This window comes from Bombyx mori, chromosome 17, assembly GCF_030269925.1.
Source record: "Bombyx mori chromosome 17, ASM3026992v2".
In the NCBI taxonomy this organism is placed as follows: domain Eukaryota; kingdom Metazoa; phylum Arthropoda; class Insecta; order Lepidoptera; family Bombycidae; genus Bombyx; species Bombyx mori.
In genome coordinates this window covers 94,584-107,459 of record NC_085123.1, presented here as the reverse complement: position 1 = coordinate 107,459, position 12,876 = coordinate 94,584, and the positions used below count along the sequence as shown (strand labels likewise).

Sequence of the window (12,876 nt, the reverse complement as noted above, 5' to 3'; positions counted from 1 at the left end):
TTGACGATTTGTATGCTCTTACACTATGCCGTTGAACAACAACATTTATTTGCCGGATTTTATTTTTGTTCACCATTCACTCTGCTATTCGCGTATTGTTATTCCTAGCGCAAGTATACGTGGAAAAACGACTATGAATTTACTCGAGATTAAAATCATGGAATAGGTTATTCCTCGTATAGTTACTCGAGTTTAAATTTAAGTTTGGTCGAATCCGCCCTTAAGCGATATTTCGCTTAATACGCGACATTTACCTTTGTAATTAAATGTCCGTTTTATTTGGTATTATACAACAATATCACAATACACTCTTTCGATGTTTTTAATTGCATTTCAATCAAGTTTGCCCATTCAAATATCTGAAGAAGTTTTTGACGTGACAACGTCTTATGATTCGATGGAGCCGGCTGCACGCATGAAAAAACATGACTCATGCGGCGTTACCTCGCTCTGAGGCGTTCCATTTAGGGTTTGAAGTGCAAGCGAGAGCGCGCAACGAGCGACAAAGAGGCACAATCGGCCTCCGCGTTCGGCAGCGTTCGACATCTGTCTCTCTCCTACTTGAGTGAGCGATGCATCCGCGTGGACAGCTGCTATACAATAATACATTTACATGTTTTCGTCAAGTATGAAGTTCAGTGAAAAGTGAATGTGTTGTCAATTGTCCATACAAAATATCTATTAAACAAATAAACTTAAAATTTTCTTTTGAAAAATGAAACCATTCCATCAGTATTTTCTTATGACGTTGTCACATTCAACTATCGTCAGTAAACAGACATTACAGACAACCGTTTTTTTTTGTTATGATAATATTTTCCAATTATTTTTTTATTGCTGAGGTGGGTGTACTAGCTCACAGACCACCTGGTCTTAAGTGATTACTGGAGCCCATAGACTTCTACAACGTAAATGCGCCAACCACCTTGAGATATAAGTTCTTAGATCTCAAGTATAATTACAACGGCTGCCCCACCCTTCAAACCAAAACGCATTACTGCTTCACGGTAGAAATAGGCAGGGTGGTGGTGGTACCCACCCGCGCGGACACACAAGTGGTCCTACCACCAGTAATTACGCAAATTATAATTTTGCGGGTTTGATTTTTATTACACGATGTTATTCCTTCACCGTGGAAGTCGATCGTGAACATTTGTTGTGTACGTATTTCATTAGGAAAATTGGTATCCGCCTGGGATTCGAACATCGGTGCATCGCTCAACACGAATGGAGCGGACGTCTTATCCTTTAGGCCACGACGACTTCAAACCACGACCACATTTTAAACTTACATGGCTCATATGTAAAGTTGCAAAAATATCGCTTAAACATTCTTTAATAGCTTTTCACCCCTCGATATGGTACGTTCGTTCTTAGAAATATTAACATAACACGAATTACGTTTTGAATTTTTTAGTGTTTATTGCATTATTTTTAAAATAAGTTTTGATCAAAATCCTCAAATACGCTTTCATTATATGAACGATGCTTGAAACTTACAATCGCATCGCTTCAACGTCGCCGCTAAGCGTCTCGTTTGTTTTTTATTGCCTACCAAGGCAGACGAGCTCGTGGACGTCAACAATGCCAGGGGCAGAGCCAAGCCGCTGTCCACCGTTTAATACTCTCCACAAGCCTCGTTTGAAGAAGGACATGTCATAGCGCTCAGGAACGTCTGGTTCGAGACGCTGAAGTAGCGCGACAGCATCGCCACAAACATACACATGTGAGCCCGACGCACTAGTTGGGCAGGTCCCGAGCGCTATGACATATCCTTCTTCAAACGAGGCTTGTGGAGAGTACTTAACGTTGGGCAGCGACTTGGCCCTGTCCCCGGCATTGCTGAAGTCCATGGGCGAAGCTAACCAGCCACCGTCGGGTGGGCTGTATGCTCGTCTGCATACAAGAGCAATAAAAAAAAAAGTTCCCCGAAGAGCACTGACCTCGCGGATGCCACGACACATACCCGCGGGGGCCTGCTCCACCGACTATTTACAACATCATGGGAAACGTCTCATGAAATTAAAACTTCATTCACTGTCTGCAAAAAACAGAATTCATTTTCTTAGAGCAATTATACAAGTAACAAACTAACAAGATAAATTGCACAAGCAGATCAATTTTGCACTTTGCAAATACATTTGTTATTGGTAAAGGACTTTTTTGTGGTACTCATAATCATGTAAATAGCAAACAGTGATAGAGACTACATCCAACCTATTCAATCTGCGGACGCTTCTCGCAGAGCGAGCTTTCGTAATGACATACCAGCATCTTTATTCATACTCACCGTGGCTAGGGGCTAGCTAGGGTTAGTTTTTTTTTATTGCTTAGATGGGTGGACGAGCTCACAGTCCATCTGGTGTTAAGTGATTACTGGAACCCATAGACATCTACAACGTAAATGCGCCACCCACCTTGAGATATAAGTTCTAAGGTCTCAGTATAGTCACAACGGCTGCCCTACCTTTCAGACCGAAACGCATTACTGCTTCACGGCAGAAATATAAGGCGGTGAGCAAAGTTGCGAAGCTGAGCCCCGTGAGCTCGCCTACACATTCGGTGTAGCTAGTACAATCTTTCCAAGGTTACTAGCACAGGTAGACAAAAGAAATCGTAAGGAGCGCACACAGGTCGACGCCGAAACTGCATTCTTTATATTGTTTACTATATTCAACTACATAATAATAGTGTTTATATGTTGAGTAAATCGGGAAAGTAATTGATGAAGATTGATGTTGAAATAGGCATTTAGGCAATTCTTAACAAGAAATAAATTTATAAAACATTTCAATAACTCGAAGTGATTATTAAATTATGTTAACCCTCCGTAAGACGGACTAATATCCAATGCAAGCTGTGTATTAGTCATTATTACCGTCAACAGTTCTGCAAAGAAATACAATAATAGAAGTAAACTATTTTCGCTGGTTGTGAGCGTTTAGTGCAGGAAAGTGAGGATGTGAGGTCTGTGCAGACGCTTTCAGTACTATAAGAAATCCATTATCTAGCCTATTATATTGATATTTCAAGCGATTTGCAATTTCGGAGTCATTTCGAAGGCAAAGCCAAGTTGGCGTCAAACAAAACGCTGTGAGTTCTCAACAGAGCGAAACGGTACGTCCACGTTTGAATGAAGACTTTTCCCTACTTCCACATTAAGTTTTTTTTTGTCATTTCTGGACCTGGGCTCCCAAATACTAAAACTTGCATTTGACTCTATACAGAAGAGGACCGTTCAGTAATCCCATTCTCACGGATCGTTTGGAACCTCGGGGTTTATGGAGAGACTTCGGTTCTCTCTGTGTTTTGTACCGTGTGTTGCATGAGTGTGCTCTGTAGAATTGTTTGAAATCATCTCATTTTTATCATCGCATCGCCCACCAACGCGTAGAGTTCATCCGTACTACCTGGAAGCACTGCATTCATCCACAGTGCGTTTCCGGAGATCTCTTCTGCCTCGGACCACGCGGCTTTGAAATGGTCACTGGACACTGGGAGCACATGAGCAAATCTCAAGATCCACATCAAAGTATACAGGTTCCAAATGAGAGAGCATCGCTATCGGTAAGATATATAAACAATATGTTTATCAAAAGATCACACCGCAAACGTGGGTCGAGATAGCGTATAAGAGCTACATATAACCTGTTACTTGACTCATTTTATAGCCACGCCGTTATCTTTAGGACGCAAAAACACACCAGCCATAGTCGTAGAACACCACACTGACTGACAATCTACTCGTGCATTGTTCATGTTACAATTCGTAGTGCTGTCTTCACATAATATTGGTTTATCCTACGTTTATTAAAGCTAGATATTGCGTTGATATCTAAGGTAACTTGACGAGAACAATTTGAATGATCGAATAAGGCCTTAATTTGTTTACATAGGCGGACGTGTGCTCAAGGCCTAACGCGATCTACCGCCAGGGATATCGTAAACTTGTGGGTCCGGACGCTTCCACCACGCATTGGACGCACCATTTTACAGCCAGGATATCTTGTTCTGTAGTTGTTATTCAGACAGCGCGTGAACGAACGGTTGAACGGAAACACAGCGTTGTAATCACGCGTTCTGAAGGTTAGTCCAGCGCCGGCGCCGACCGCTCTTGGACTTTGGTTTGTTTTCTGTAACGCTAGTTCGTTACACAACCAGAGGAAGACGACAACACGTGAACGCTTGCCTTCAATATTATTATTGTGCTTATTATGATTAAAACAAATAAGTCCGATTGTAGCGAAATCCAAAGGCGGCGCGTCGACTTCAAGGATCGTGTCGCGTCGATCGTTCAATGGGATACACACGAGGCGGCCAGACCGGTGCCGCGGTGCGAGGACACATCTCACTGCCGATAATATATTAATGGGTATGTGTACATAGTTCTGTGACTGCGTATTAAAATACACGATCATTCATAGCTTCAATTAGGTTTAGAAATATAAGACTGAAGTAAGTTTTCAAAGTGTACTCGTGTTATGAGTAACCACAAGTACTGGACTCGCACTATGGAGTCGTCGCTGCGTCGTGGCCTAAAGGATAAGGCGTCCGGTGCACTCGTGTCGAGCGATGCGCCTGTGTCGGAGTTCGACTTGAATGTTCCGGGTGTCCACCCTGTATATTTCAATTTGACAAAAATCTCCGTTACTAAGTTATATTTTAAAAAAGATAAATAATTACGCAGGCACCAATAAAATTTAAAAATAAGCACTACTTTATTAAAATGATCAATGATTAATGATAACCATAAATTATTAAAAATGGGCTACAAAAAAATGTAAACATAATTAAAAGATGTGGGTCGCCAAATGTTTGTAGTTTGTTGTTTACTTGTGTGCTTGAGACCTGTATCAAATTTTCAGGTCTGCCCAAACTCATGTAAGGCTACCACTCCGTGTTTTCTGAAACTTGGCCGGACCGGACGCGATTATAACAATCCGCCTGCTATACACATACGCTCGCAGTCAGTGTGAATGACAATTAGCTAACTATCATTATCTAATCAAATTAAGCCTTATGTTAAGAAACTACTTTAAATGTTTATGTAAGAAACACGCTTCACAACTTCTCGACTAGTCTACTAGACACTAGTCCTTGAAAACTGGCACGACTACCAAAGATTTAACTTCAAAACAAATATAATTTGAATACAACGAGATAGAATCGACGTGCCCGTGCGGCGCGGCGGCGTCTGTCGACTCGTGATGGTATTTTGCCTTCCAAATTGGGTTGTCTAGGTTCATCTACAAAACATTATTTTTATATGTAATAGGTAGGTAGGTAGGTAAGGTTGTTTTGTCACTCCATTTTGTAAAATTTGGAGTTTTGCCACTATGCCTACATCCAATAGCAATAATGCAAGCGAATGCCTCAGAGATTTACGAGATGCCCTTTTCTTCGCGTAAAGCCGCGTTTTTGTAAATACTGATCGGAATTTTTTCATCAAACTCGTTTTTTATGGAAATATATTATACAATAACATAAAATCTAAACTTGGCGACATTATATCGTGGAGATTCACAAAATATATAATATTGACATTATGTACAAGAATTACTCATTAAAAATAGATTCGATAAGTTAGGTCATTGTCGTCAGTTGGTCGCGTGGCAGGCTGCTGTTGCTCGCTCCGTGGGAGAGTCAGCGTTATATGTTTACGAGTACGACAGCGGCCAAAACTTCAACTCTCACGAAAGAGAAAGAATCAACTGTAATTAGTCGAACGAAAATGCCCAAAAACAACTACATATATGTATGTTATTCTTTGTGAGTAGATACATACTTATTAACTTACTTATGTACAGAGACTGGTCTCGTCGACGTTTACGTAGCGGGCTTTTATGATCTAAATATAGATTAACAATATTTAAATGAAGTGTCAATTAAAATTATTGATCGCAGGGAAGTGGCAGACATAGAGAATACTCGTTGGTTTTAGTTGTATTTGTTCTAGCACATAAAACAGGTTTTCGTGAAAGACATATTATTTTTTGCATAGTGGCTATAATCGGAGGATCGGCCGACAAACGCGTTGGTTTAGCGTTACGTAACGCAGGGGACAAACTCAGACGAGCGGCTCATCGCACCGCGCCGCGATACCACTGCAGCACGAGTGTTTGAAACGGAGGCAGCTACAAACGCGCACTTATTGAATAACGCGAGCTGAACGCGTCAAAACATAAAAATAGTCTGTAAACAGAGCTGCGTGGCCGCGGCGCGTCGGCGCGTGCTGCCCGACCACTGCGGTGCAACAACTAGTATAGTGTGCAGCACAGTGCTTGAGACTTGGTGGCGGTTCCCGGCCGGAGCGCACGTGCGAATGCGATATTAGTTAATTGGGTATTTCACCAAAATGTAGTCCGTATCTTAAATATCACTTATAATTTTTAAATAATATTATATTTCTTCCGTTCCATTCTTTAAGTTTCTTCTAATGTAACATGTTTTTCAGATTTCCTCAAGATTTAAAATGCGTAATCTCACTAACCATCACTAAATAATGTAAACACTAATGGGATCTTCGCTCCAGATAATTAATTAAGATTTAAATCTTACGTAAACTTCACTCTTCTCTTACGTTCACCACTCAGCACGTGGACTCTCAAGTTTATAGAACACACCCTCTTTCCAAACGTAACATTTTGCGAGTAAAATGGCCATGAGATGCACAGAGTCACAGACGGCCCTACAAAATTATAAAGGATATTTTTTTTGTATTTTCGTGTCCAATTTTTTTTGGGCTAAAAATCTGAAAACTGAAACAAACGCAGAAATGGAACGATCTCAATCGAATCTTGTTTGATACGAGAGTGAAACAATATTATGAAATAGTAAACAAGGTATAAGTTGCAAGCAGCTGCGAGTTGTCCATCACCCGCCTTGAACACTTCAATTTGGATTTGAATGTTTGTACTAAATCATTCCTTTCAGACCTTGGAACAAAGATATTCTTTAATAAATGAGTAGGTATATTTTTATTAATTTCCACCAAATGAATTATTCTCTGCAATTTAGGGGTCCAGCTTTACCTGAAGTTCTTTAATAAAACGAATAGGTGTACGATGAATGAGTGCGCCGGGTCGGGTCGCGGATCGACGGCTTTCACTTTTATGTAGCACCTGGATCCGCCGCGCCACACTCACAGCACTGACCTCACCCGAGCACGCGTCACTGCCTAAATTATATTATGTATACCTGATTATTGTAACACGAATTGATGACGCATTATATGAGCATTTTCCTTATGCTATCCTTCATGACGCAGCAACAACAACCTGCTAATTTAATATGTGGAATCTCATGGAAATTATTTAAAACTTTCACCAGTTCAAATCTGTATAGAACGTTTTCAATTAATTGATACTTAGTGATTTACAACAGTAAGTGCATTGAAAGTTGACGGAGTGTACAGCCGCGAAATGTGAGCGCGCAAGGCCGACAACCATCACACATTTGTCGTGTGAGTCGTGTGACACACATACTCTGTGCCACTCAACATGGCAACTACTCAACTCCGCCATTTGGCGCCATCACTCATTCATTAGGTACCTACCTGCACAGATCTTCGTTGCATGAACGCATTCTAAGACCCTACTACAAAATTATTTTTATATTCTACAATAATTTGAATCTTAATACTCGATAACAAATTATAATAATTTTTTTAAAGGTAAATCAGAAAACCATTGTCTTTTGATTTGCCTCATGTTTGAAATCTGATTGATAGTAAATGAAGTTTTCTGTTACTTATTTACTTACTTTTTTACCATTTGGATGAAAGTATAGAAATTTTTGGACATATTATTATGTGAACAATAATTTGATTTATCCAAGTTATTGCAACAGGAAACTGAGCAAGTGAGATAACAATTATAATTATCTTTTTAAAAATAACTCTATAACCACTATAATTTGTAGGAATTCACAATAATTTTCTAAAAATTAGTTTAATCACTGAAATTCAAACATTTTAAACACTACAGCCGTTGTACGTGATTAGTAAAATAATTAATTACTTAATCTGGAAAAAACCTTTATTTTGGCAAAATTTCTAGAAACTTTAAATGTGTCTAACATTCATTAATAATACATGTTATAGACAACACTACAAAACTAGAAATTTTGCTAGCATTCAAGAAATTAATTCTTATATTGATTCTTGTCTATATACTAATATGTATTACAGAAAATATAGAGGAGTGCAGAATGCTACTTTTTGTTAAATGATGTATAAAAAATATATTAAATCAATAAAAAAACATTACGCACACTACCATGTATTTGACACAATACCTATATATATAAATACCTAGTGTTGATAAATACTATATGGCATAGTTTATGACAGCATTGCATATATGGATAATTTTCTAGATAAGTTTTATTTATATATACATTGTATGTATCACAATAAGTCTCATTTATTCCATAAAAACCCAACAAGCTTTATGGATCAAAATCAGGGTTCAAAAAAAACCTTCAGTACCATACAGACTTATCATAAAATATTTAAAATAATTATGCGAACAAACTGCAAACCTACTCTATGAAGTAAAGATTGGCAATTTATACATTAGTTTTTTCAAAACTAAGTTGTAAAGTAGGTTGTCGCATGATAAGGTTGAATTTATACTATGTTTGTGAAATCAACATCATTTTGTGTTGAATGTTTCCTCTAACCACAAACCTTTGAGAATAAACAAATCTTTACACATTTAATTTACATTTATCATCATATATTTGTTTAGTTTGAATTGTCTTGCACAATAAATCCTAGTGTCTTTATCAAACCTTGCTTTTATAAGTTCAAAAAATTCAACAAGCAAATAACTGTACTTATCTGGCTTCGATTGGGTCACTTTTGCTCATCACAATTCTTATTTAAGCTAAAAATTAAACCTTCTCCTATGTGTAGTTGCGGTAAATCTATCGGTACATTAGATCATATCTTTCTGGAATGCGATCTTAATGATGAATGCCCACCACTATATTGTTTACTAACTAACACTAACATCCCGTTCCCAGTTAATATGAACTATCTCTTAACATTCCCTAATCCTAAAGATGTAAATGCATTAGCTTATTTTATTTCCCGCAATAACATTAAACTGTAAAAATGTTTACAAATTTTTCTCCCGTTCTCATTCATCTCATCTGCTTTCATCTATCTATATCACTGATATTCTATCTACCTGACATTGGCAGAGTCATTCGTGAAAGAAGCAACCCGAGCCATAAAAAAAAATGTAATGAATTTTTTATTTTATATTGTTTGGAAAAACTTACTTGTTTACTTTAAATAACTTGCCTTAAAAACAAATGCAGTATTTTTTGGTACATCTACAGCTAACTAATACATTTGATTAGTTCAAGTGTAACTTTTACATTTGAATTCAGTGATTTAGAAATTAATCCACAGTTTTAATATTAGCAACCTTTTTTTGCCTAACTATTGCTAGTAGCCTTGAGGGGTCATGCTAGCTTCATCAAACATGTAGCTCAAGGGGCTCAGCCTGGGAGACTTTGCTAAAATCTGCCCAACAAGAGTACTCCTTCATTGAATCTACCGCTGGATCAGAATTATAGGCCACCGAGAAGACACATTTATGTTCCAACACTGAACACACATTTGTGCTTCAAAAATATTAAAGCAGGTTAGTTAATGGAAGATAAGATCTAACAGACGTTCCATTTAATATTACTTTTTGAAACAGTCAAGATATACATTGATGATGATCATTGAAATGTAAAAAATGCTCACTACACTTTTTTCAAATTATAACATTTTCAGGACACAACAATAAGGCAACCAAAAAAGTAAACTATTCAAGAACAAAGCTGCTCAGTAAATACTTACAGAATCATTTCCTGCCGATGCCAACATTTTCTTAATAACATTACAATACAATTTAAAATAGATATGAAATAATTGAGATTATCATTATCAACCATGCTGTGAACTTTAATATCAGTTTGGTATTGTTTGTTTACGCAAGTATCTGATAACAGTATGTTTGTTTATACTTGTCCCAGATCACTATTCCCAAACATCTCATTGGTTTTCTAGTAGATTCTAGTATCTAGTTTTTACTAGATTTCTCTAGAATATTATGATACTTGGTAATTTACAATATAACTAAAAACTTGGACAACATAACGAAAGTCTAAAGGATGCCATTAAAATAACAAATTTGTTTTTAAAACACTAAGAAAAATTGCTGTGACATGTAGCACTATCTATCATAACTACTTTTCGTTTCCTTTTGTTTTGATAAGCTATATAAATATATTATATAGCTGTATAAATGGCACATGTGTCAACATTTTCAATAACTAAAAATACAACAGGTGGGTAGAGTATAAACAAATAGTTTTGTTTACAAACAATACAAGTGCAAATCTGGTAGAGAACAGAAGGTCAGCACTCACCTCTTGGGCAGTAACATGGGCGGGGATCCTTTTCGCTGGAATACGCCGTCGACGAGCACACCGTTTTTACTGTTGCAGGTGAGGTAGAACTCGGGCTGATCGTACATGAGTTCGAGGTGACGACGAGAGATAAAGCTTGAGTGCCCCATGTTGACGTCGACCTGACCACGGCTTGAGTTGCGCCCAATGATGACGCGCTTCTGCCGGATCAGATACTCGAAGTCGCGACCCTCGAGGCGCGCAATCGCAGCGGGCGCAGTTTCCTGGGCCCACTGCACTTTTGATGGCGATGAGGGCGCCGACTTGAGCGACAGGAGCGCCCAAGCATCGCTCTCAGAGCTCCGTGTAAACTGGGCCTGGGCCATGACCGGGCTCTAACGACGCTATCCACACGCGGCTCGCGTGCCGCTCGCGCCTCCACACATCACAATACCGACTACACCCGGATGTCCGGAACGTACCGAACCCGTACTCAACACTTTGAGGTTACTGAGAAACGCACATGCGCAAACTTTCCGTTTGTGCGGTAAACAAGAATTACATAAACCACCACACCACCACGTGATAAGGCTGTATACATATACTGCGTCCAGATCTACAGATCGATACGGTTATAAACGAGGTCGAATCCTTTTCACGCGATATATATCTTTATGTTATTGCACAATTGAATTTTTGCAATTGAACCGAAATTAGATGCAAAAGTAAACACGAGGTGAGAACAAAAATAACCAAAAACGTCAGTGCACCATACGCAGTTTAGGAGTTTACAAGTTTATCGCGCCATCTACACAACAAATCAACAATTTAGTGAACTAAAATTTTCGTTTCACGCAGTACTGGAACCCTTTGGTAAATACTTGAAAGAAATAGCAACCTAAAAATAATCGATATTTATTGAAAAAAGTGATTATTATGAAAAAAATATATTTTTTGTTAAGTTTTATGACCTATAATTCATAATGATTAAAGCACTATGTATTTTCAGTCACAAAGCCATTCAGGATCTATTTAATCACTATGAAAATCTGCAGAGGTGTTAAGAGACGGTGAAGGTTTGTACCCTAGAACCAAGGAGCGCGATGATTCGGACACACCTATTAAATCTGTGAAACTGGCTGACTGTGAGATGACTGTTGTTGATTTTTCTATTGAATGTTGCTGTTCAACGTGTGAGATGTGCAATAGTCAACGCTGATAACACTCTGATAGTGATGTGAAGTCTATTCGGTAGGAGCGCCAGATCGATATGGTATCTCATGCGTCGCCTCCTGCATCATAATGATCTCATGACGTTTGGAAAAGAGGAGATCCGGCTGCACGGTACGTTTCACGTTAGTAGAAACGAGTTCCGTGTATTTGTGATCTTTTTACACGCAAAAGACACGGCTCCTCCTTGTAAAGAATTTCTCAGCGGGTGTGATTCTCAGCCATTTGGAGCTGGAACGGTTTCCGTCCCTCAAGAGGACGGGTAGTCCCCGCCTGATGCAGCAGAAGGGTGCCGCTATATTATGCTGCTCGAGGAGATGGACAAGTTGCTACGATGCATTTTAGCAGCTCGTATATAACGACATTTGATCTAGGTTGAAGCCAATCAATCTATCGGCACAGAAATACGTCTGACTAGAGGACTGCTCAAATGAGGTTACAAGCTTAGTTTCACAACTGTATGTCAGAATAAAAAGGAAATCGGTTATAGTTATTTTGTAATACGAGCTGTGCGTAATGCAGAGACTACTAAAAATTTAAAAGTTTACATTTATCAAAATATGACAACATTACATTTTTAAAGTTTCTTGGAAATTAAATATATTGTTGTATAAAATTATCTAATCTCACACTATGCTACAACCAATACAAAAATATTTTTTTTTTATTTTTTTTATTGCCTTTGTAGGCAGACGAGCATACGGCCCACCTGATGGTGAGTGGTTACCGTCGCCCATGGACTTCAGCAATGCCAAGGGCAGAGCCAAGCCGCTGCCTACCGAATTTCATTAGGCAATTTCAGTGACCGGCTAAAAATATTTGCAGTAAAAAAATGTGGAGCAACACTGTGGAAGATTACTTTTCTTGTTACATTCCAATTGATTTAAAAATAGTTACCTACGTATATATGTATAAACATTTTACTGAATCCGTATAATTTAAAATTCATTGGAAATTTCTTAGCCTGTGGTGATGCGTAGCATCTGTGGACACTGTCATAGATAATTTTATTCTACCATAGACCTATATAGGTCTATGGTAGTACCGTAGGTTTCATACAACAATTTACCGTACGGTACTACTACTATGTATCCAGTACATTGTACATACTACCTATATACGTACCATTGTATTTTAATAAACCTACTTATGCTTTGTTTTTAAAAACAGACTGTTGATCATAGGCAATAAACTCAATATGTTTTATTTGTTGACAAATTTTCGAGTACCGGTAAA

General features: G+C 38.3%; 1 protein-coding gene across 1 annotated transcript in view; it reads right to left on the bottom strand.

Moving 5' to 3' along the window:
- LOC101744757 (forkhead box protein K1) overlaps positions 1-12,839 on the bottom strand; it is a 39,872-nt gene extending 27,033 nt beyond the window's left edge. Inside the window, exon 1 of the mRNA XM_038016762.2 lies at positions 10,432-12,839. Within this exon, the coding sequence (XP_037872690.1) occupies positions 10,432-10,796 (365 nt within the window). The 5' untranslated portion in view covers positions 10,797-12,839. The remainder of the gene's footprint in view (positions 1-10,431) is intronic.
- Positions 12,840-12,876: the final 37 nt, after the last annotated feature.